The sequence below is a fragment of the Budorcas taxicolor genome, chromosome 1 (genome assembly GCF_023091745.1).
Source record: "Budorcas taxicolor isolate Tak-1 chromosome 1, Takin1.1, whole genome shotgun sequence".
NCBI lineage: Eukaryota > Metazoa > Chordata > Mammalia > Artiodactyla > Bovidae > Budorcas > Budorcas taxicolor.
Window position 1 is genome coordinate 130806113 of NC_068910.1, and position 26125 is coordinate 130832237.

At 37.3% G+C, this 26125-nt stretch overlaps 2 protein-coding genes across 2 annotated transcripts in view; one reads left to right on the forward strand and one right to left on the reverse strand.

Annotated features, from left to right (window-relative positions):
- IQCB1 (IQ motif containing B1) overlaps positions 1-24069 on the reverse strand; it is a 40681-nt gene extending 16612 nt beyond the window's left edge. Inside the window, exons 1-9 of the mRNA XM_052642009.1 lie at positions 24036-24069; positions 23477-23556; positions 18569-18680; positions 18186-18348; positions 16210-16339; positions 12764-12857; positions 7465-7564; positions 2773-2951; positions 14-123 (exon numbers count right to left, since the gene is read on the reverse strand). Coding sequence (XP_052497969.1) covers positions 14-123; positions 2773-2951; positions 7465-7564; positions 12764-12857; positions 16210-16339; positions 18186-18348; positions 18569-18668 — 876 coding nt within the window. The 5' untranslated portion in view covers positions 18669-18680; positions 23477-23556; positions 24036-24069. The remainder of the gene's footprint in view (positions 1-13; positions 124-2772; positions 2952-7464; positions 7565-12763; positions 12858-16209; positions 16340-18185; positions 18349-18568; positions 18681-23476; positions 23557-24035) is intronic.
- A 264-nt stretch (positions 24070-24333) lies between these two features.
- EAF2 (ELL associated factor 2) overlaps positions 24334-26125 on the forward strand; it is a 33063-nt gene continuing 31271 nt past the window's right edge. The window contains exon 1 of the mRNA XM_052648667.1: positions 24334-24454. Coding sequence (XP_052504627.1) covers positions 24349-24454 — 106 coding nt within the window. The 5' untranslated portion in view covers positions 24334-24348. The remainder of the gene's footprint in view (positions 24455-26125) is intronic.

Genomic DNA, 26125 nt, shown 5'->3' on the forward strand with positions numbered 1-26125 from the left:
TATAATTCAATACCTGGTCTTCTACTTCCTGATAGGCCTTAGGGCTTAAAAGACCAATGAGCTGTCTAAGTTCTTGACTAAACTCTGTCCCAGGTTCTTGTTTATTTAGCAGACTTCTAAGTCCTGAAATGGAATAACAAAAGCATAGCTATTAATAATAAAATATGATTTTATTATCTTATCAGAATTAATTTGAGGTTAAAATGTCTAGTTTAGAAACAAATGAAAATAACAAGATTAATCACATGATTTTTCTTTTTCCTTTTTTTAAAAACTTCTAGATAGAGGTCTTTAAGATTTTCCACTGTCCTAAGAGTTCTGAGGTATTCACTTGTGAGATCTGATGCAAAATCTGCTTAGTCAATCTCTTTGATTAGAAAAAACAGGGAGAGTAGAGTCATTATGCTAAGTCAAAGGGTAGAGTTATATATATATTTTTTTCCTGTTCCAACATAAATACCTTACATGAGAATATTTTAAAGATATTGAATATATACTGAGTAAATGCCTATCCTGTGGAAGTACTGAAACAGGCTATTAGTTACTATTAATTAAAAGAAGTTATTATTAAATAAAAATATCAACAATGTATGTGATATGGGGTTAATTAATAGGCTCCTGAGCATTTATTATAGAAGTGTTATAACATTAAAATACTTCCATCCCAAATTAAAACTGAGTAGTAATGTAAGTTACAAAATAAGTACTATTTCTAAGGCATGTGAGTGTGTGAAGTCGTGTGAAGTTGCTCAGTCGTGTCCAACTCTTTGCAACCCCATGGAGTGTAGCCTACCAGGCTCCTCCCTCCATGGGATTCTCTAGGCAAGAGTACTGGAGTGGGTTGCCATTTCCTTCTCCAGGGGATCTTCCCGACCCAGGGATCGAAGCCGGGTCTCCAGCATTCCAGGCAGATGCTTTAACCTCTGAGCCACCAGGGAAGCCCATTTCTAAGGCATGGAGGAATGATTATTATTATGTATGTGTGCAATACACATAAGCAAGAGAATGGGCTTGGAGTGTACAACTGAGCTTCCTTGGGGGCTCAGATGCTAAAGAATCTGCCTGCAATGCAGGAGACCTGAGATCCCTAGATTGGGAAGATCCCCTGGAGGAAATGGCAACTCACTCCAGTATTCTTGCCTGGAGAATACCCATGAACAGAGGAGCCTGGCGGGCTACAGTCCAGGGGGTTGCAAACAGTTGGACACAACTGAGTATCTAAGCACAGCATAGCAATATATGGGTCTTTCCATGTCTTCTACTTTAAGACTCAAGTTCTCAGCAGTATTAATAACTGTAAAATATCTTGAGGAAACTGAGTAAGTTCTACTGTTGAGAAAAGAAAGGGAGACAGATTAAGATAGAATTCCTTTATAATGAACTCTGTTGGGCATTCACATTTCTACAGAAGAAATAAAATTACAGAAATAATATGTATCTAGCATAGTATCATCTAGAGAGTTTTATTACTGGCACTTCTCTCCCACAAAGTTCACAGTAATGACTCAAGTAAGCTAAGTCACTCACGTCTGCGTGTATTAAGTCACTTCAGTCATGTCTGACAGACTCTTTGCAACCCTATGGACTGTAGCCTGCTAGACTCCTCTGTCCATAGCATTTTCCAGGGAGCAATACTTGAGTGGATTGCCATGCCCTCCTCCAGGGGATGTTCCCAACCAAGGACTGAACTTGCGTCTCTTGTGTCTCCTGCATTGGCAGGCGGATTCTTTACCACTACTACCTGGGAAGTCCATTAAATATATCACATTGTATTCTAATTCTTGAAATTTTATATACAATATAGTTAGTTGCTCAGTCTTGTCCAACTCTTTGCGAGCCCATGGGCTATAGCCTGGCTAGGCTCCTCTGTCCAAGGGATTCTCCAGGCAAGAATACTGGAGTGGGTTGCCATTTCCTTCTCCAATATATAAGATAAATTATTATTATTAATATATAGTACAAGATACTTAATGAACTAGAAACCTATCTCTTGACCATACTGAATAAGAAAATATAGTGTAATAAATTCATGACTGCCTAACAAAGAAATAAAAACTCACATTAAACTTTGCTTAGCAGTTGGGAAAAAAAAAAACAAACTGAGTGATTTTGGATAAACTACCTACATGTTTCACACTTTTGTTTCCACTGCTATATAATGAGGATAGCAAACATCTCACAGGGTTGTTATGAAGATTAAATATTCTAATACACATAAGGTATGCAGAATAGTATCTGACATATAGTAAATGCTCAATTAAAGAAAAGCTATCATAAGGTAACGGTAATACACTGAACCCTTTCCTTCTCAAGTTTCTGAATTTTTATTCACATGATTTTGGGGGTGATAGGGATTTTTTTGTCTTTGAGGAAAGGCAGTATAGGAGGTAAAGAGTAATTATTAAATGATGTAAAGATTAAAAGGCTGTCAAGCTCTCAAGCAAAGCTCTATTTTCTCAATAAAATTAGGGAAGATCACTGATCTTTTTGGTCATTATGTTATTACATATATGGCATATTCAACACACAATCTTTTGTGACGAAGGGAGCAAATTATTGTAATCTCATCAATAAAGTATCATATGCCATCTGTTGAGATATGAAGATGGCTGGATTATATAGTTTTTCCCCTGAATTGTTACCTGTTGTGACAGAGTTTTTATCTGTACACTTTAGTTAATGACTTTTTCACAACACAGGTATTTTGTTTTCCATATACCATCAATAAAAATGTTCTTTTTAAAAATCTCAAGAAAAGAAAGAATGTATTACCTTTATAGCAGGCACTTAGTCTCAGTAAAATCAAGATTTCCTGATGGGATTCAGCCATCAACAGTAGTAGCTTTGTAGCAGTACCTCTTATGACTGGACTAGGAGTTGATAAAAGTTTGTAAACAACTTCATCTAAAATTGAATGAAGGATTTTCCCTTCTATTCTGAGTAAATCACCACTAATAGAATAAAAGAATAAAAAATGTACCATTACTAAATGATGCATCATTATCACAACAAATTAAACAAAAAAGGTGCAGCAACTTAATGTCTATGGCCTGATCCAGGAAATTAACCAATATTTTAAGTGGCTAGCTTAGTTCCAACAATACATCACATTACATCAACTAATTGAATTCTTATTGTATGTAAGCCACCATGCTAAGTAAAATAGTGAATACAAAGTAGTCAAAGAAACCTGCAATCAATTATTGGAGAAAGATTAATGTGCAAAATAGTTAACAGATGGTTCAAAAGTTTCAAGCAGTAATAAAAGGAAAATCACAAGACAGTAAGTACATGGTTCATTGCTTAATGATGGATGAAGACAAACATGTTATAGAAAATCAATTATCACGTACTTAGGAGGAAATTTTTCTTTTAGTATTCCATCATTACACAACAACTTTATGTTGCACTACTGATGTCATGAAAAATTATCTGAAACTTAGAAACAGTCAAAAGGGATTACTAGGTGTCCTTTTACTCACCCCATCAAGGAGTATATGATTTTCTAGGGGTATGTTCCTTTGATTATCCATTTATTACTGATTAATATATTTTGCAATTCTGTAAAAGTAGATATTGCATAAAAAGATGCTCAACATTGCTCATTATTACAGAAATACAAATCAAAATGACAATGAGGTATCACCTCATACCAGTCAGAATGGCTATCACCAAAAAATCTACAAACAATAAATGCTGGAGAGGATGTGGAGAAAAGGGAACCCTCCTGCACTGTTGGTGGGAATGTAAACTGACACAACCATTATGGAAAACAGTATGGAGATTCCTTAAAAAAAATAGGAATAAATCTACAGTATGACCTAGCAATCCCATTCCTGGGCATAGTCCCTGAGAAAATCACAATTCTAAAAGACACATGTACCCCAATGTTCATTGCAGCAATATTTATAATAGCTAGGACATGGAAGCAGCCTAGGTGTCCACTGACAGAAGGAAGCTGTGGTATATATATACAATGGAATATTACTCAGCCATAAAAAGGAACACATTTGAGTCAGTTCTAATGAGGTGGATGAACGTAGAGCCTGTTATACAAAGTGAACTAGGTCAGAAAAACAAATGTCATATATTAACGCATACATATGGACTCTAGAAAGATGGTGCGGTTGAACCTATTTGCAGGGTAGCAATGCAGATAGGACATAAGAGAACAGACTTATAGACATAGGGCAGTGGGGTGGGGAGGAAGGAGAGGATGGGATGTATGGAGAGAGTAACACAAAACATATATATTACCATATGTAAAACAGAGATCCAATGGGATTTGCTGTGTGACTCAGGGAACTCAAACTGGGTCTCTGTAATAACCTAGAGGGGTGGGATAGGGAGGGAGGTGGGAAGGAGGTTCAAGAGAGAGGGGACATAGGTATACCTACGGCTAATTCATGTTGATGTTTGGCAGAAACCAAAACAATATTGTAGAGCAATTATCCCTCAATTAAAACTAAATAAATTTAATTATTAAAAAAGAAGATGTAATAAAAAAGAATATGTATAAACACTAGAATATTACTCAGCCATAAAAATGAATTAATTTGAGTCAGTTGTAGTGAAGTAGATGAACCTAAAGCCTCATATACAGAGTGAAAGAAGTCAGAAAAACATTATATATTAATGCATATATATGGAATCTAGAAAAATGGTACTGATCAACTTAGTAGTGAATGACTTGTGGACACAGTGGTGCAAGTTGAGGGTGTGACGAACTGAGAAAGTAGTATTGACATATTTACAACTATCAGGGAATTTGCTATATAACAACGGGACCCCAGCCTGGCACTCTGTGATGATCTAGAGAAGTGAGCTGTGGGGACAGGAGGAAGGTTCAGGAGGGAGGGGATATATATAATTATGATTGATTCATGTTGTTGTATGACAGAAACCAACACTGCACTGTAAAGCAATATTCTACCAATTAAAAAAAGAAAAAAAAAAAGTAGATGTTGGCTTGTAGAAAGCAAATAATGGCAAGCATTCTTACCTCAGAGCAATGCAAACAGACTCTTACTCAACAATATAAATAAACTTTTGTCCAGTTAGAAAAAATAACCATGAACGTTTATAACTGATATTTTCCACTATTCAGCTTTCGTGGAAAAAGGTTCTTCTGGTCCTCTTCCACCCTGTTTACAGATTTTTGACCTTTTTTTTTTTTTCTCCTGTTTTCTTTGTAGGCTTTCCAGTACACCCCTAAAAGGTTATTCCCTAGGATTCCATTTTGGGCCAATTTCTTTTCTTACTCAATACATGTTTTTCACTGAGCTCTTCTCTCATGTTTTTAACTATACTTTTTAGCCTGATAACTTGTAAGTCCATAATTCTAGTCCAGATCTCTTCCACAAGTCCTATTCACTGTCAGTGGACATTTGAGTTGTCTTGTCTTTGACTATTACAGATAAAGCTGCTATAAACATTTGTGTGTACAAATCTTTGCATGTACTCTTATTTCTCTGCCTGCTGAACATATCTGTCTATGTTGGACAAACCAATATTGAATCTGTTTTGGCTAAGAAGAGGTGGCAAGAATACACAGAAGAACTGTACAAAAAAGATCTTCTTGACCCAGATAATCATGATAGTGTGATCACCCACCTAGACCCAGACATCCTGGAATGAGAAGTCAAGTGGGCCTGAGGAAACATCACTACAAACAATGCTAGTGGAGGTGATGGAATTCCAGTTGAGCTATTTCAAATCCTAAAAGATGATGCTGTGAAAGTGCTGCACTCAATATGCCAGCAAATCTGGAAAACTCAGCAGTGGCCACAGGACTGGAAAAGGTCAGTTTTCATTCCAATCCCAAAGAAAGGCAATGCCAAAGAATGCTCAAACTACCGCACAATTGCACTCATCTCAGTATGTGAAGAGGAACCACAGATCAAATTGTCAACATCCATTGGATCATAGAAAAAGCAAGAGAGTTTCAGAAAAACATCTACTTCTTAACTGTGGAAAATTCTTCAAGAGATGGGAATACCAGACCATCTGACCTGCCTCCTGAGAAATCTGTATGCAGGTCAAGAAGCAAGTTAGAACTGGACATGGAACAACAGACTGGTTCCAAATAGGAAAAGGAGTACATCAAGGCTGTATATTGTCACCCTGTTTATTTAACATCTATGCAGAGTACACCATGCAAAATGCCGGACTGGATGAAGCACAGGCTGAAATCAAGATTGCTGGGAAAATATCAATAACCTCATATATGCAGATGACACCACCCTTATGGCAGAAAGCGAAGAGGAACTAAAGAGCCTCTTGAATAAAGTCAAAGAGGAGAGTGAAAAAGTTGGCTTAAAACTCAACATTCAGAAAACGAAGATCATGGCACCTGGTCCCATCATTTCAAGGCAAATAGATGGGGAAATAATGGAAACAGTGACAGACTTTATTTTCTGGGGCTCCAGAATCACTGCAGATGGTGACTGCAGCCATGAAATTAAAAGATGCTTGTTCCTTGGGAAAAAAGCTGTGACAAACGTAGAAGGCATATTAAAAAGCAGAGACGTTACTTTGCCAACAAAGGTCTGCCAACTCAAAGCTATGGTTTTTCCAGTAGTCATGTATGGTTATGAGAGTTGGACTATAAAAAACCATGAGTGCCAAAGAATTGATGCTTTGGAACGGTGGTGTTGGAGAAGACTCTTCAGAGTCCTTTGGTTGCAAGGAGATCAAACCAGTCAATTGTAAAGGAAATCTGTCCTGAATATTCATTTGAAGGACTGATACTGAAGCTGAAACTCCAGTACTTTGGCCACCTGATGAAGAGAAGTGACTCAGAAAAGAACCTGATGCCGGGAAAGAATGGAGGCGGGAGGGCAAAGGAACAACAGAGGATGAGATGGTTGGATGGCATCACATATACTAGATGCTTAACAAATCCATATTGAGCTGAAAAAAATCAATGATTTCAACAGTGTTTACTCTGCCTTTCTATTTTAACCTGGGAAAAATTATCTGTTACTTCTTTTATACTCTAGAAGGGCATAGCACTTGGCAAATACTGAGCTTACAGTCTGCTAAATAAGTACATGATTGTTCAGGCACTAAGTCATGTCTGATTCTCTGCAACCCCATGAACTGCAGCATGCCAGGCTTCCCTGTCCTTCACTATTTCCTGAAGTTTGCTCAGATTCATGTCCATTGAGTCAGTTATGCTATTTGATTAGTCATTTATTATCGTGATCCCAATATTCTCCTTCAGATATCACAGTAATTTTTCTTCTCTAAGACTGAGATAGGGCTAAAATCTTAAGTTCTGAAATAAGATACAAATTCGATAATAAACTTTCTTTTACAGTATTTTATACTTTTTATATTCATTGAAAAATACAATGGTAATAACAAACCTTTTTAAATGTCATATACAATTGATTTTAGTAAAACTGGTAATGCTTCTCATCAAAAATAAAAAATTCTATATATTTTATAAAGCCAAGTCACCTATTGATCTGTAGTATGTTCTGTAGCACAGTCATGACTGTAGATCCTATTTGAACATTATCAGTTTGCAGTAAGTGCAAGAAATGATCACTTTTCAGTACTAAAAAAAGAGAAAAAAAGAAAGATTACAATTCTATGATGATACAACTGGGATTTACTTGTATTTTCAAAACCAGATCAAAGCATAAGCATTTCTGCTAAACTTCCTGCCTTGATATACTTTGCAGTAAAGTTATACTTGGTTTTTCAATAACCATAATAAGGCAGTTATTCCATTTTTATGGACAGTTACAAATAAATACTAAGCTAAGAATGTATCGTTATCTTCCCTTAAATTAAAAATAAAATAAAACATATCCTTAAACTGAGTCTCCTTTTCTAACTGATTTCAGTGAAGACAATCACATTTTCTGTGAAAGAGAGAATATGAAGGAATAGCAATAGTTCAGACGATTATAATCAGCAGCTCATGTACTTAAAAATTTAACTGTTATATAATGTATCATATTTGCTAATACCTTGTCTTAAATAATAATAAAATCACTAACTACCCAGAAGAGTATTTGGTTTGTAATTTTTAGGTTCTGAACAGCCAGTTATGAAGATCTGGCACTACATGCTTATGCAAGTCACTTAACCTCTCAGAAAATCTTACTTCTTTCCCTGTAAAGTTAAAACTAACAACTCTCTCACAGACTAATAAAATGTCCTAGAACAGGGTTGTTGTTATGTTCAATTGCTAAGTCATGTCAGACTCTTTGTGATGCCATGGACTGAAGCACACCAGGCTTCCCTGTCCTTCACTATCTCCTCAAGTTTGCTCAAACTTAAGTCCACTAATTTAGTGATATATCCAATATCTTGTCCTCTGTCATCCCCCTCTCCTCCTGCCTTCAGTCTTTCCCAGCATCAGGATCTTTTTCAATGAATTGGCTCTTCACATCAGGTAGCCAAAGTACTGGTGCTTCAGCTTCAGCATTGGTCCTTTCAATGAATATTCAGGGTTGATTTCTTTCAGGACTGACTGATTTGATCTTGCAGTCCAAGGGACTCCCAAGAGTCTTCTCTAACACCACAGTTCCAAAGCATCAATTCTTTGGCACTCAGCCTTCTTTTATGGTCTAACTCTCACATCTGTACACGACTACTGGAAAAACCACAGCTTTGCCTAGACGGACCTTTGTCAGCAAAGTAATGTCTCTGCTTTTTAATATGCTGTCTAGGTTTGCCACAGCCTTTCTTCCAAGGAGCAAGCATCTTTTAATTTCATGGCTGCAGTCACCATCTGCAGTGATTCTGGAGCCCCAGAAAATAAAGTCTGTCACTGTTTCCATTATTTCCCCATCTATTTGCCCTGAAATGATGGGACCAGGTGCCATGATCTTCGTTTTCTGAACGTTGAGTTTTAAGCCAGTTTTCCTCTTTCACCTTCATCTAGAGGTTCATTAGTTCCTCTTTGCTTTCTGCCATAAGGGTGGTGTCATCTGCATATATGAGGTTATTGATATTTCTCCCAGCAGTCGATTTCTAGTTTGTGCTTCATCCAGCCCAGCATTTTGCACGGTGTACTCTGCTTAGAAGTTAAATAAGCAGGGTGACAACACACTATCTAAGTTTGCCTAGAAACAGTGTAGATTCCTATTAAATGTCAGTTAATAGTCCTTTGTTCATTAACTGACTAGAATTTTAATTAAAGTGGGATCAGGTATGCTGGAAAGGCAGCTCTGTGAACACTATCCTAGCTTCTACACATTTTTTCCTCTTTCAGTCTCCTGCTGCGGCTGCTAAGTTGCTTCAGTCGTGTCCAACCCTGTGCGACCCCATAGACGGCAGCCCATCAGGCTCCCCCGTCTCTGGGATTCTCCAGGCAAGAACACTGGAGTGGGTTGCCATTTCTTTCTCCATCAGTCTCCTGAGGGGACATATTTGATTTCTTTCACATACTAACTACTGTTCTTCATTTCTGTTTACATAATCCAATATTTCACTAGATACCATTTAAAAAAATCTAACAACTTCAAAAACCTGATATTATTAAATATTTTTATGGTTTTTTATTTTTCAATAGCAAAAAAATTCTCTGTAGCTGGGGTAAGTGTATTTTTCTATTTTTGTCTACCTAAAGATGTTTATTGGAGAAGGCAATGGCAACCCACTCTAGTACTCTTGCCCGGAAAAATCCCAGGAGCCTGGTAGGCTGCAATCCCCGGGGTCGCTAAGAGCCGGGCACGACTGAGTGACTTTACTTTCACTTTTCACTTTCATGCATTGGAGAAGGAAATGGCAACCCACTCCAGTGTTCTTGCCTGGAGAATCCCAGGGATGGGGGAGCCTGGTGGGCTGCCATCTATGGGGTCGCACAGAGTCGGACACGACTGAAGTGACTTAGCAGCAGCAGCAAAGATGTTTATTAATAACTCTTTAATTCTGAATTCACTGAAATCATGTAGTATGCAGTGTTTATATATCTTTTCTCTATTTTGGAAAAAATATGATAAAATAATTTGTTGAAGTTATTCTACTTTAATAACATTTATCTTATTATAAGATTCATTTTTGGAGAAGGCAGTGGCAACCCACTCCAGTACTCTTGCCTGGAAAATCCCATGGACGGAGGAGCCTGGTAGGCTACAGTCCTTGGGGTCGCGAAGAGTCAGACACAACTGAGCAACTTCACTTTCACTTCTCACTTTCATGCACTGGAGAAGGAAATGGCAACCCACTCCAGTGTTCTTGCCTGAAGAATCCCAGGGATGGCAGAGCCTGGTGGGCTGCTGTCTATGGGGTCGCACAGAGTCGGACACGACTGACGCGACTTAGCAGCAGCAGCAGCAGTATATTGTTTTCAAGTATAGTCAGATAACTATTTGGTCTCCCAACAAAAACTGATATTTGCCAATTTTTTAAAATTAAAGTTTTGAACATGTGTAAGAGTAGTATATATGACCCTGCATGTATTAGTCACTCAACTTCAGCAATGATCAACTCATGGCCAGTCTTGTTTCACCTACCCTATCTACTTCTTGCCTCCCATTTTATCTGAAAGCAAATCCAAGACATCAAATAATTTTACCCAGAAATATTTCAATATATATTCCCAAAATATTATGTATGAATTATTAAAAAATAAAATATAACCATTATCTAACCTAACTAATTATGATTCCCTGATTTTATCAAATATCCAGTCCCTGCTCCCACTGCCTTTTTTTTGGTGAATTTTCAGAAGTTTATTTGAACTGGGATCCAAACAGGAGCCACACAATGTAACCAGTTATCTTTCAAATTTCTTTTAACCTATGGGTTTCTACTCTACCCTTTTGCCCCTTGCAACTGTCAACTGTCCTTTGAGCTTCCCAGTTTACTTTTGCTAACTACATTCAGTTATGTCAACTGTCCTTTGAGCTTCCCAGTTTACTATTGCTAACTGCATTCCTCTGGCATAATTTAATGTTTCTCTGACTTTCTACAACTTGGTAGTTGGAGCTCCAGGATCAAAATGATTCATGTTTGAATTTTTGTAATATACATGTCATATGTGAGGTTATAATGAGACATTACAATGAGGCACTTCATATCTGATGTCTCTCCTTTTGAGATGTTGACAAGTGATGGATAATTAATTCACTAAAGGTTATAATATAGCATGATTCTATCATACCCTTTTCACTTATTAGCTGGAATATGTTTATAAAGAAAAAATTTTCCTCATCAATATGTAAGAAAAGGCAGTATAAATGATGGACTCTTTATTTGTTACCATTTTTCAAAATGAATTGGTTCCCTAGCAGACTCTAATGCTAACTGTTTTTAATTGTGGCAGGAAATAAGTAATAAAAAGATTAGAGAAATGTCAATAATGATTGAATCTCAGTGATGAGTACAGAGGGGTTAATTAAACTATTCTACTTCCCATAGTAAAAAGGTTAAAGTTAATAATCTCACTCTATTGATGTGTTTTAATCCACTGTAGTTATTACCCTCATTACTTTTCAATTTTCCCATTTCTGGCTAGCAGAAACCTCCTTATGCTGGCTCCTGAGTCCTTTTCACAAAATCCTAACAGACTTTGACTGCTTCTTTCCTATCTAGTATTCAAGATACTTCTGGCTTACCTTGCATATTTTCTACCTCATACCTATATACAGTCAGCTATTTCTCCAAGGAAGTGGTTCTTTTGAGAGAAAAACTTACTGGACATTCTATTTAACACCTATTTTATTGGTGTTTTAAACTGACAGACTGACCTGAGAAATATTGTCACTTTTGTTATAGCTATTATTTTGAAAAGGAATATGGCATATTTAAAACTTTTTTCACGTATTCTGTCTCCTGCTGTCTTTTAACTAGGTTTTTAGTATTACACCATAGTGTAGCTAAGCACTTTACATTTTGGTAAAATAGTTCTTATAGTAGAGAAGTTTATAATAATATTTTTTTCATAAAGGGAAATGAACAGATAATGTTTCTTTTTTTTTTAAAGGAAGTATTTGAGCATGAGAGATATTGCCTTTGGAAAATGGGAAATGGAGAGAGGTGTGAGGGCCAAGGACTGCGTTTGCGTGTTTTTAAATAATCCTTATGGAACTCGCTGACTCTGTAAATGATGTACATGCATAATTCTGAAAGTAAAAAATAAAATATTAATATTCAGCTCAATTTTTACTTTCTAAAAATATCAATGTTCTTATATTATTCCTATACATTACATTTTTCTTAGAGTAAATCTTTCAAGAAGGTAGGAACACTGTCACACTTATTAAAAATTATTTTTTAGTCTTAAGGAAACATAAAACTAACATATATTTATATTTTTCAATGTAAGTATAGAAATAGCCTATAAAGTAACTTTCCAGTTTAGTAAAATGTCACCATATAAAAGCTTAATCTTACCTCAATAGTTAGGCTGTGAATTAAATCATATCTATACTCTTTACATAAGGATTTCTGACACACTAAGACTAAAATACAACTGTAATCTTTGAAACAAACATAAAAAACTTTTCCCCTGGAATAAACTGTTAAAATTATTAAGCCTTATCTTAAATTTGCTACACAGAAAAAGCTAAGGAGAAAGTTTTATTTTAGCAATATTCCCCTTAATGTAATATTATTGTTAATGTTGTCTGTTTAAAGCTGGAACATCCAAATTTGCCTTTAGTTTTTGTGTATGGGGTTATTTCAATGTGCTTTTATTTAACTGTATTTAATGAAGTAGTTTTTAGAAAAAAAAAAAATCAAACTGATAGCAGGTGACTCTACAATGACAATCAGTTACATTAAAAATCTTTTCTCTTACCATTTTGGATGAGTTGAACATGGCCTCCCAATAGCCAGAAGAGAGAATCAGTCACAACTTCAAAAAAGTGTAGTAATGCATCTTTTTCTTCACCCTTAACACACACACACACACAAGAATTGACTTCACTATAATTGTTTTAATTAATAAAAAGATAGACTTCTCTCTGGAGAGTCTTAGGACCAGGTTTTTGGATCTATCTTAGCTATTTATGAGGTATATAATCTTGAAGCTTTTATTTTCTTAATTTATAAAACTGTGGTTAAGGCTAGTAATACATAACAGAAGTGATGGCTATCCAGAGGTCAAATGGGACAATAGAAGAAGCAAAAGAACTATAAGTTGATACACTAGGGATTTTTTGATACCAGTCATTCATAAGAATCATCTATGGAGTTTTACAAATATTCCTATGTACAGGTTTTAGTTCAAACATACTGAAATGTGAATCTCCAAAGTTAAAAGTCTAGACATCTACTTTTTACACAATTAAGTGGGTGATTTGGGTATGCAGCCAGGGTTGAACATCACTGCAATATGCACATATAGATGTCAGTATATAAAGCATTTAGTGTATTTCAGTTGCAGCTTCTACTCTATGACTCCATGAGAGCATGAGACCATGTTATTTAGCTCTCCAGAGTCCCTTGGACTGCAAGAAGATCCAACCAGTCCATTCTAAAGGAGATCAGCCCTGAGTGTTCTTTGGAAGGAATGATGCTAAAGCTGAAACTCCAGTACTTTGGCCACCTCACACGAAGAGTTGACTCACTGGAAAAGACTCTGATGCTGGGAGGGATTGGCGGCAGGAGGAGAAGGGGACGACAGAGGATGAAATGGCTGGATGGCATCACCGACTCGATCGACGTGAGTTTGAGTGAACTCTGGGAGATGGTGATGGACAGGTATGCTGCGATTCATGGGGTTGCAAAGAGCTGGACATGACTGAGTGACTGAACTGAACTGAAACACCCATTATATACTATACACCCAGTGTCTAAAGCAGTTCAAACACACAGTTAAATCAATATTTATCCAATAAATAAATGACAATTTTTTTCTGCTTCTTTGCTTCTGGAAAGTAGAGTGAGGAATTATTCTAGATTACAGTATGTGTCAAAGTGGGAAATAAACAGAATATATTCATACTTCTGTCTTTCCCTGGCCACATAATTTTACTGCCAAGTTAATATAAAGGCCATTAATCTCATCCACGTTCTGAATGTACTATGGCATAAAAGTAATAACAGCAAAAATATGATTGCTATGGTTACTCTTTATAATAATGAAAGCATTTTCTTCCTATTATTCTAGTGCAGGGTTAGATAGGTGCTTAAACAGACATGTACTAACAAATATAACAACAATCAAAAAAGAAAGAAGTGTCACATTAGATCAAGAATCCCTTCAGTCCAATAAACTGCCTTAGCCAGTTTCACTGAAAGAAAGGGCACATAATCTTCATTGCTACCAATCTCAAAGGATACTGCTGGGTTCCTAAAATTAGTACTTTCTTTTAAAAGTCCATCAGATAATGTCAACCTTAAATTCATGGCCTCTGAGACTGGTTAACAAAATTTATCCCGAAGTCACTTCAAAATTCTGGCATAGGTGCTTTTCTATTCTTAAAAATAGAATATATGTATGTATGAATGTGTGTGTGTGTATATATACATATGTATGTATGCCTATATATATGTATATGTATATTTTAACAAGTTTTCAGTTTAGGCCATAAAATCCTATGTATGTCCCACTACGTACTCCACTACCAACATACCAACTAATTTTAAAATATATATATATGATTGACAAACAACTAGGTAGATAGAATTAATAGATAAGTTCAGTTTTCTTATTCTTTTTTGACAGCAGAAACAGAATTTTAATTAATTTTAAAACCAAAGTCCAAACTGTTTTGTTTTAGTCTGTGCTGCTGATGCCATGATAACCCATCAACAAACAAGTGCTACAGGAGGAACTGGATGGGCGCAGAGGCTGGGCCTTGAAGTCAAAGAGAGCCAGTCCTCCTGATCAACCAGCCTGTCTATCACACCAGCACCTGCTCCACTGGCACCTGAGTCACGGACTCAGACAGTAGCTTCCTGCCTGGATTCTGGACACTACTTCTGTGCCCTTCTGGGCCTGTGCACTGAATCCTCTTTGTCTTGTCATCATCTTTTTATCCACCAATTTTAATTTCTTCTGTGGTCAAGGGGCCTTCTTTTTATTTTGTAGCTGATTTACTCCCTTTGATGGATATACTAAAAAAATTTTTATCTCTATACAAACACCATAATGTTTCCTAACAAATAGGAAAGTATTATGGAAAGTATTGAAGGACAATATGAATGAAAATAATATAATTATTACTGCTTTTAAATGGGGAATATTAAAAATGCTTTGATGAAAACATAAAGCTTTCATAATGGTCTGAGCTCTTCATGAGATGGAAATTCATTTTACAAAGGAGGAAACAGAGGCAGAATGAAATCAAGTGATTTGTGTAAGAATCCAGAGTTAAGTTTTTGGCACAGCCAGAAAAAGAAATCAGATCCAGGGCTTCCCTGGTGGCTCAGTGGTAAAGAATCTGCCTGCCAATGCAGGAGACATAGGACTGAAATGACACAGTATGTTATCTGACTATAACAGAATTAAATTAGAAACTGGTAACAATAAAATATCAAGAAAATCCTCAACTATCTGGAAACTAAGCAACATACTTCAAAACAATCCATGGGTCAAAAAAAAAGTACATATAGTATTCAGCATAATTCACTCAAGAAATATTTGTTGGACTGATATGAATCCAAATGTTTTGGCTGAAATATTTTGACTAGAGAGGATCTGAATGAGCAAATAGAAAGTTTACCTTTATTCTTCTTTACCACTGGAGTTAACAAAGAAAAGCCTTGAGCTTAGAGAACAATACTTTCCTCTACTATTAATTAAAGCAGAAATTATGCTATGGAAACAAATATCTATGGGTGTTGCTCAAAAGTGAGTAGTAAAGCAGATACTTCAAAAAGCATAGTGTCGTACAATATGCTTCAGTCAGCACTGTAAAATTTTCAACTGTAAAGGTTTTTTTGTAGCTAAAATGTTTAAATCCATTACTCTAGTTGTTGTTTAATCACTAAGTCATGTCCAACTCTTTTATAACTCCATGGACTATATAGTCCACCAGGCTCCTCTGTCCACTGGATTTCTCAAGCAAGAATTATGGAACATGTTGCCATTTCCTTCTCTAGGGGGTCTTCCTGACCCAGGAATTAAACCCACATCTCCTGCCTGGCAGGTGGATCATTTACCACTGAGCCACTTTGGAAGCCACTCCAATTGTCCTTGCAGCCAAATATTGCACATCTGAAAAACAATGTGGAATATCATCTCAAGAATTAAACAGTTTTGGCTACAAACACAAACCCCTAAGTAAACAAACATACCTTAGCTGCGTTGATGAAACATGTTTGTAATCGCCTCCCCAAAACCAGAAAATTTTCTACAGCCGATGGAAGTAATTCATTGTAAAATTCTTCTGCATCTTCTCCTGGTTCCAAGCCCACACAGCAATGGCTGAAATAAGAGCATAAGTTTGTGACTCAGTTTGTGCCAATTACAAATTTTAGACAAATGCTAAGGCTTCTAGACACTGTGTCTTAATGAGAATTTTTAGTATCTTTCCTTTGTTGTCAAGCCAATAAAGAATTTTTAATGGACAGTTAGTGTAACAACTTTGTTAATAAGTAAACAGTGGTGTGAATTTTGCCTGTATTTAGAGCTAGGACGTCTATTTTCTAAAAATTTACTTGTCAGTTCTTCAGGAAACAAAATACACTTGGCTCACAATAAAGAGAGAGGCAAGTTTTTGGTGAATGGGCTACACACATTCTAAAAGCAATAGAATACCTTGAGAATTTAACTCGGGAATAACATATGTTAACTGATACATTTTAGACATCAGACAGCTGAAAAATAGCTAGGGTAGTATTAGTCTACAAGGGACAGATTAGGAAATGGAACACTCTAATTTTATACCAATTCTTTCCAAGAGATCTCCTTTCCTAAAACCTGCGAAATATCTGATTGCATACTCCCTACATCGGAAGGACAAACAGCAAAAACTCTAGCAGACACATTCCACAGCAGACAATGAAAGGTCATTTAGAGAAATGGTGGGTCCTCTTGAAACCATACATAAAGTCATCCCCTAGGTATGAAATGAGTATATTTAAAAGGTTCAATAATAAAAAAGTATTACTGCAAACTAATACCAAAAAAAGTCCCCAATCCAAGAACGGTCTCTATGTTTGTACTCTAATGAGTAAGTACTGATGCTTGAGGCTTGTGTAACAGTTACTACATATTGAGTATACTAAAAACTTAACTAATAGGTCCTTTTTTTTGCATATTGGTTCTGAAGGTCAAGAGACTTATACCCACATGCATCAGTTTCTCTTTTCCCTTTCATTTCTAAAGTTAATTAAAAGTACTATTTTTACTGAAAATGTTAATAAATGAAACACATTTTTGTACATTCATAACTGTGGATTTCTTAAGACGTGGAGTCTACTTCTGAGAGTCTAGCTCAATCAATATTTCCATGAGCTAACATATCTAACAAAACAAAGACATAAGGCCTTATTTACTTCAGGAAATAATCTTGAAAATTAAGGTATAAAAATATTATATACAGTTGTTAAGGTATACCTAATGGTATACCTTGAATCTGGCCTTTATCTATCTTTAATTATGAGTAAGCAGTTTCAAAAACTAAGATCCAATTAGTACTGCACATTTTCAGTTACTAATTAGGAAGTGGCTTAGACACTGGGAACATCTGGCTTATTTTATAGCCTCCTACATAAAAAAAAGATTTTGATCTCTTTTTCTCTTAATTTCTAGAGTGGCAGTAGATCAATATATGCTGCTTCTAAATTTATTGGCATGATTTGGGTTACTAATGAAATATAAATTTGAGATAGCTAAATCAATATACTGTGAAATGAATAGTTTCTGTATCTCTCCTGAAATGCCTTTCATTTCAGCACCTCTTTCATTCTGTCTTGTATGATAAATCCACATGATTGTCATCCCATCTCTACTGTTAAGTTTTTCCAGTATAGAGCCAGTGTCTTAATCTCTTTGTTTCTTCAATATTCTTTAGTCAATAAAGAGTCTATAAGGTCCTTGGGATTCAGTGGTGAGCATGAGACAGGATCACCATCTTCGCAGAGCTTATGGAGTGAAATTTTAGACAGTGAAATATTCACAAGTACAGTTAGGAACAATATACATCCATAACATACCATGGAAGCAGTTGTCAATGTTTGTTAGCAAGATTTTAAGAAAAGAAAGCAAATTTCAAAATAAGAATCTACTATATCCCTCAACAAAAAGCTGACTTATTGCTTCATTTTACCTTAATATCTGTGTTAGCTGGGAAACTGTAGTCCAACCACCCTGGATACGAGAACAATCTTGAGTGAGGACCAAGAGGCAATACTGAATGAGATCATAACAATATATATCTTGTTTGATTTTCTTCAACTCTGAGCTTCCTAAAGGTGTGTTGTTTATTATTTCTAAGGCGAAAGGAAATAAGATAACTTATTTATGCTCAATAAATGCAAGAGCTATCTGTATTTCTGTAAGTTGAATAAAAACTAAAAATACATTAAAAATGAAGAAATCACTGCTTTATCACAATGTTAAGATTTCACTGAACAAATTAAAAACAAATGCTAATATGATAGAATTTGTTTTGTTACTTAAATTAGCCAATCACAAAAAAGATTTTCTTACCTTTTAACTTCAACAGTATAACAGGGACATTCTGCTCAGGACTTTTTGCAACTTCAGCAGCCAGAGATAAGATTCTCGGGTCTGTACCTGTTGGCTTCATTTCTCATACCACCTATATTTAACAGAATCAGAAAGATAAAGGTCAACAGTCCTTAGTTAGGTCATCCCCTAAATAACATATGAAACATAAACGGCAATAGCTGGGCTTGGTTTGAAAAGTGAAAGTTAAGATTTCTCTCATTTCTTCCTTATAGGAAGAAACTTGGATTTCTAAAGTTAGAGATTCTTATACCTTAGTGTTAGCAGCTACAGTCAATTCAGTTCAGTCACTCAGTCGTGTCTGACTCTTTGCGACCCCAAGAATTGCAGCACGCCAGGCCTCCCTGTCCATCACCAACTCCCGGAGTTCACTCAGACTCATGTCTATCAAGTCTGCGATGCCATCCAGCCATCTCATCCTCTGTCGTCCCCTTCTCCTCCTGCCCCCAATCCCTCCCAGCATCAGAGTCTTTTCCAATGAGTCAACTTTTTGCATGAGGTGGCCAAAGTACTGGAGTTTCAGCTTTAGCATCACTCCTTCCAAAGAACACCCAGGACTGATCTCCTTTAGAATGGACTGGTTGGATCTCCTTGCAGTCCAAGGGACTCTCAAGAGTCTTCTCCAACACCACAGTTCAAAAGCATCAATTCTTTGGCGCTCAGCTTTCTTCACAGTCCAACTCACACATCCATACATGACCACTGGAAAAACCATAGCCTTGACTAGACAGCTACAGTGGGTACTGCTTATTGTGCACTAAGAGTCCAAAACTGTGCTTGGTGTTTCACACTCACTCTCTCTAATCTGCACAACAGTACTAGGTTAGGAGTTCATTTTCTTTTATCATGAAAGAGAAAGTGTGCAGAAAAGAGCTAATCCAAGCCTGTGTGTGTAGCACACAGCCTGTGTGCCTGTGTGCTTAGTCGTGTCCAACTTTTTGAGGCCCCGTGTGTAGCCTACCAGACTCCTCTGTCCATGGAATTTTCCAGGCAAGAATTCCGGAATTGCTATTGGGTACCATTTGCTGCTCCAAGGGATCTTCACAACTCAGGGTTTGAACCCACATCTCTTGCATCTCCTGTACTGGCAGGTAGATTCTTTAGCACTGAGTCACCTGGGAAGCCCAATACAGGCCTAAGACTGCTACCATTTTCAAAGGTCTTCTTATAAGGCTGGCTCTTGGCTGGTGTCTAAGAACTTGGATTTCAGGAGGTTTCCATCAATTTCTTAATATTAGTGTAGTTCACTGGGCCTAAATAATGTGGTTTATGTTAAACACCTGCTTTCCTTCCTGAAGTCTGGAATTCTGGTATATGGTAGCAGAGGACACCTACATGACCATCCTCCAATAAATACTCTGGTCACCAAGTTGATAGTGAGCTTCCCTGGTAGACTATACTTCAACACATTATCACAATTAATTGCAGGAAGAATTAAGCATTATCCTATGTGACTCCATTGGGATAGGGCTCTCTTGGAAGAGAATACCTGTTTTCCTCTGAACTTCACCTCATGTGCCTTCTCCCTTTGCTGACTTTATTTTGTGTCCTTGTAGTATAATAAATCATAGCTACGAATATAATTATATCTTGAGAACTATGAGCCCTCCTAGCAAATCACTGAACCTGAAGTTGGTCTTGGGGATTCCCAACACATAATTCAGAAATTTTATTATAAAATAACCAAAGCTTGTTTATAAACAGTATAGTAAACAAAATCAATTATCTTAAAAAAAAACCACATCCTAATTTAATTTGTTGCTAAACCTTTTCTTTAAAAAAAGTTTTAAGGCATCCAAAGCTCAAAGAAACCATAAAAAATTATAGATGTTATTTATTTATAATTAATAAAGGCTAACATAACATTGTTTACTTTGAATTAAGCACCGTGTGAAGTGCGTTCATAAGCATTATCTCATTTAATCCTTATAACAGGACTATGAGGCAGGGCCTTTAATCATCTCCACTTCACAGATTAAAAAAAAAGTAAAGTTTGAAGAAGAACCTTTCATCGTTCCACCACCCCTCCTCTATGTGGTAGAGTAAGTATTCAAATACAGATCAATATGACTCAAATTTCCATATCAATGTTCATTATATCCCCTCCCACATAAAAGAGAAAAAAACATGAAACATATTTCCAAAAACCTATTTCTAACTCACTTTTTATGCTAATACTCTTCATAACTGGCACCATAGTTCACATTTTTGGTCATAATATAGGCATCCAGAAAGCATTCCTTATTAGGTAAAATATCAATTATAAAAAAAAAAAAAACAAGTTTTGGAAATATTTTTTTAAAAAGCCTAGCACAACTCTTGGCACATAGAAGGCATACAACTTTCCAAGAAAGTGGACAGAGTTAATCTCATTCTTTCCAATAGCTGTATTATGCTATGCTTCCTTCATAATAGTGCATCAAAATATATTTAAGCATCTCCTCTACTGGAAGTCATTCAGAGTGTATGCCATTATAAGGAATGCGGCAATGAATATCAAACTACATGTCTTATGTACTCATGATAATTCTTTGTGGGATGAATTTTCCCTTCAAGTCAGATGGGTGGATGGCAAGATACACATTTTTAAATTTTTTTCATTAGACAATAAACTTTCCTCTAAAATGGATGTTCCAATTTATATTTCCAGCAACAATGTTTAAAGGTGCTCATTTTACTAAGCCATTAATAGTAAATAATGTTATATTTTGCATTTTTGTCAATTCGCTAGGTAAAAAATGGTATCATCTTGTTTTAATTTCTGTTTCTTTGATTATTAGGGAGGTTCAACATGTTTCACGTTTACTGGTCATTTCTTTTTTTTAAAGATATTTTCTATTTATACCCCTTAATTTTTCTATTAGCTTGTCTTATTCCTTTGTAGAAGCTTTAAGCTTTTTATACATGGATTAGACACCCTTTATCTTTTACATTGGTTGTAAACACATTTTGGCTTCCTGGGTAGCTCAAAAGGTAAAGAATCTGCCTATAATGCAGGAAACATGGGTGTGATCTCTGGGTTGGGAAGATCTCCTGGAGAAGGGCATGGCAACTCACTCCAGTACTCTTGCCTGGAGAATTTCATGGACAGAAGAGTCTGGCAGGTTATAGTCCATGGGGTCGCTAAGAGTTGGACAGGACTGAGGGACTAACACTTTCACTTTCATAAACACTTTATCCTTGTCAGCCATTTATTTTTTAAAGTTTAATTACGTTTTACCAAAGATGTACAATTTTTATGTAGTCAAGTATAACAATCTCTCCCTCTATGACTTCTACCTTTGGTGTCATGCTTACAAAGGTCCTTCCTATCCTAAGAGCTAAAATATAATCTCCTAAATTTTTCTACATTTTTTACGATTTTGTTTTATTTGTATCTTCATTTACTTACAACTTAACCTTCAAAACATTAAGTTAGTTTTCTGAATGGTATATGATAGGAAGCTATAATAAGGTTAGATGAAATTACAGATTGGTGAAAAAAGAACAAATGCACCTAGCTTTCATAAACTCCTGAGGTAATTTATCATGAATGGATACAAGAGAAGCAACCTGTCACCTCAATATATTTTTGGATTCTATTTAGTTCATTGATCTATTTCTTCCTGGGCTAGCTAGTACAATATAGTTTATTTAAATATATGTTTAGAGAAAATTCACATTAGAAGGTAAGGTTCACAAGGGCAAAACTCATACCATTCCCGGTGGCTGCCTTCTTATCTCCTTGATACACTGCTATATTCCCAGAGGATAGACTAGTACTTGGTGGGTGGTAGGTACTTAATATCTTAATATTTATGTAGATTGAAAGAATGAATAAACACACAAATTTGGGGTATTCCAAAACTTCAATTTCTTGACGTCTACTTTTATCCTTGTTATATGATGGAAACTTTAGATTTCTGCTGTAAAGCCTTTTTAAAGTAAGACAGACTTATAACACTGTTCTTGATCTCTGGTTAACATAGTAAAACATTACTGAAACATTATCATCATCACCAAACAAGCACACGGCTCTATGACAGAGGTAAGGGTCACGAAGATTTTATACAGGACAGATTCTCAGCTCACATTCAGGTTAGGAAAGAAAAGTGTCCACATACTCATACATATACATATGTAAAATAAAATATTTAATTCTATAAAATATGTTAAATGTAAAATACATGATATAGATAAGGATGAAAAATATACAGAGTCAGAAGACTGGGCTTCCATGAACAAGCTTTCTAACCTGTAAACAAAATAATAGTTCCTACCTCTTGGAATAATTTAAAATTTGGAAAAGAAGGCAGCCACCAAAGATGGCCCTAAAATGTTACATGACAGTCAAATCTCAAAAACAATAACCATTCAGAGAGCTTTTACTTTATGACATTGTTTTAAATGCTTTCTTGTACTACCTCATTTAATCCTCTGAAAAAGTGCAAGTTATAAGAACCATTATTTTTTTCCAAAAATTTTACTGATAAGCATACCTAACTTTGGTTCACACAAGTCACTCTGTGGAGTATGAAACTGGGGTTCAAACCCAAAGATTCTGGCTCCAGAACCTGAGCGCTTAACTACCACAGGAAACAGTCTTAGTACACTTTAAAAGAGCAGAATTTAGATAAGCAGATAGGCTGAGGCTGCCACGTTCATCTTCCTGCCTGGAAAAATATATGACAATTTGGAGAACGTAGCAGTTAAGAAAGGGAGTTTTCAATCACCTTGAAAAGCCACCGCTGTTATAGCAACCATTTGTAAGCTTTCTCTTGGGTGCTTCTCCTCTAATACAGCATATCTGTCATCTTTACCCTTAAAGTCATCAACTTTTCAGACGGAAAAAAACAAAAGACATTATTTTTCAATAATTAATGCTATTACCCTGTTGCCAGAGCAAAAGCTCTCTGGCCTTGATCTTCTGGGAATCTTTTTCCAGGCCGTGCCCTTAACGCCAAGGATCTCTGTGAAAAAAAGAAATGAAGACGGCAACCCAATGCAACCTAGCTGCAACTGATCCTAAATACCTGTAGTTCCTAACTGAATCTTTATCCCCGCTTCTTAACAACCTCCCCTAAACCGCTCCCGCATCCCGGTATTAATACCACCTGGAACTTCCTTAGGAACAAAAGGCCAAATAACAACTGCTGAGGTCACAGCGTCGCCTCCAGTCAGGTCCATAGACTGCGCTCTGAGGCCACGGGCTCCTTTACTTCTGATTCTAGACCCGGCTTTGGCGCTACCAGGCCTCAGACAAGACATCAGGCCTCGCGCCCACTCTCCGCCCCTCCCCCTCCTCAGTTTCCACACCACATCTCAAAAAGGCCGGTTCTGCCTCTAATAGCTCCTAAAAGCCCGGTCACTTGGTCCAGAAGCCTGTGGTCCTGCCCTCTGGGTATCCCGGGGCCGCCTCCTTCCCCAGACGCCACTTCAAGTCGGCTACCTCATTCCCGCCTCGCGTCGCTCCACCAGAGAACTCGGCTCCCAGGGCGTACCTCAGAAGCTCGGCCTCCCGGGGGCTGCGTGCGTCGCAACGCGTGAAGCTGGCGCAGGGACCAGGAGCCTCGTGGGCAAGGGGCGGGGCACCCTTCCCCAGGAAGCCAATCAGCGCCCAGTGGGACGGCGCTCGGCTGGCGCGGGGCGGAGTCTGTGGTGGCTGCACTGTTAGCAGCAGGGGCAGCTGGTTCAAACAGGCTGAGGTGGCAACTGGTAGTCTGCGCCAGCAGCAGAGGCAAAGTCAGAGCCGCAGGAGAAAGATGAATGGAGCAGCTGGACCTTCGCAGATTGACAGCCGCGAGCGAGTTCTCAAGTTAGGGGGCAGTTTTGAGAAGCAGCCTCGCTGCGCCTTCCACACTGTGCGCTGTGAGTGAGGACGCCCGAGGGGAAAGGGAGGATTTCTGGTTTTGGGGGTGCAGAAGCACAACCCTCTCCAAGTCGTGTTCGAACAGATCCTCTTATTCTGTGAGAGAATGGGGTGCCCTGTGCGACCCGCTGCTTTAGCCGTAAAGTGCTAGGGGGCCGGTGGAAGCAGGCAGATGGAAGCCGCAGGTGTGGGTAATTCTGAGTGGAGTGATTTAAGGGAGACCAGCAGGGCTTCCCTGGTGGCGGGAGACCTGGTTTCCATCCCTAGGTTGGGAAGATCCCTGGAGGAGGAAATGGCAACCCACTCCAGTATTCTTGCCTGGAAAATCCCCATGGACAGAGAAGCCTGCGGACTACAGTCCTTGGGATCGCAGAGTTGGACACGACTGAGCGACTAAGCACGACAGCAGTAGAAAGGGACGCTATGTGGGGTAGGTCTGCAGAGGCGACTATGGATGGAGTCAGAGCTGACTGGTGGCCGATTCAGAGGTGGAAAGGAAGGTACAGTTGACCCTTGAGCCACGCAGGGGTTAGGGGTGTCGATCTCGCGCAGTGGAAAATCCACTTATTGCTGTCTCTGCCTCAAAAACCAGGGAGTCGATACACGATTCACCCGAGGCCCAGAAGCGGAAGCCGTTGGGTAGAATCAGACTGAAACTCTAGTGTTTTGATTCCATATATGTGGCCTCTAATGGAACACATGCTTCTCCCATACTTCATTAATTTAAAGATCTGTAAGATGAAAATACAGGTACTCTATTTAGTGGGGGAAAATTCCGCATGTAAGTGGACCTGTGAATCTCAGCCCCGTGCGTGCGTGTTACTCAAGGAACAACTGTAGTAAGGTGACAAGTAGATGGGGGGGCGGGGGTGGGCAAAGGGAAATGGGAAGGAGAATGCCTTTAGGTTGGTAGGGAAATATTCTTTCCTGTCTTCACTTTTGGTGTCTGGCTGATGGTGGTTCTTAGTGTATTTCTGGGGAAAGATTTTTGGATCATTCTTATATCTGTATCTCTTTTGGACCCCTGATTTCATTCAGTCATCTATCAAATACTAATGATCACAGTATTGAAGGGTGCACTATTAATTTATTAGAAAGCTCTTTTGTCCTCTGGAACTAGTTTTGATACATTTTCCTCTTTTATGTTGTTGAGGTAGGAAATAGAACTCTTTTGCTTTAATAGTTGGATGGTGTAGATTCCAGGAAGGAAATATAATATATTATGATTTGATATGTAAAACATTCATTCTTTGCATAATAACCCTCATAGAATTATAGAGTGGGAAGGAAACTTTAAGATCATTGAGTCATAACCTCTTATTTTTCTGTGGCAAAATTTTAAAGTAGGTATTTTTTTCACTTCCTCTTACCCTTCCTTAGTGTCTCATCATTCCACCCTTCTCAGTCATTCTGTCGTAAGACTGTTTTAGAGATCTTTATAGTTTTTGCTCTGAAGTGTTTCATACTTTGTTAAAACTCACATTCTCCTTAGGTTTACATAGTTGTACACAATCTGATTATGGTAACTCACAGTGAAGATAACAAGAGCCTACAGGTTTAACTCTCCAAGGATATATTTTTACATTTTATGAAAGGGTTTTATTAAGCAAAATTAATATCCAGTTGATAGAATAAATGGAGGAGTATTTGCAAACAGATCTTCAACACTG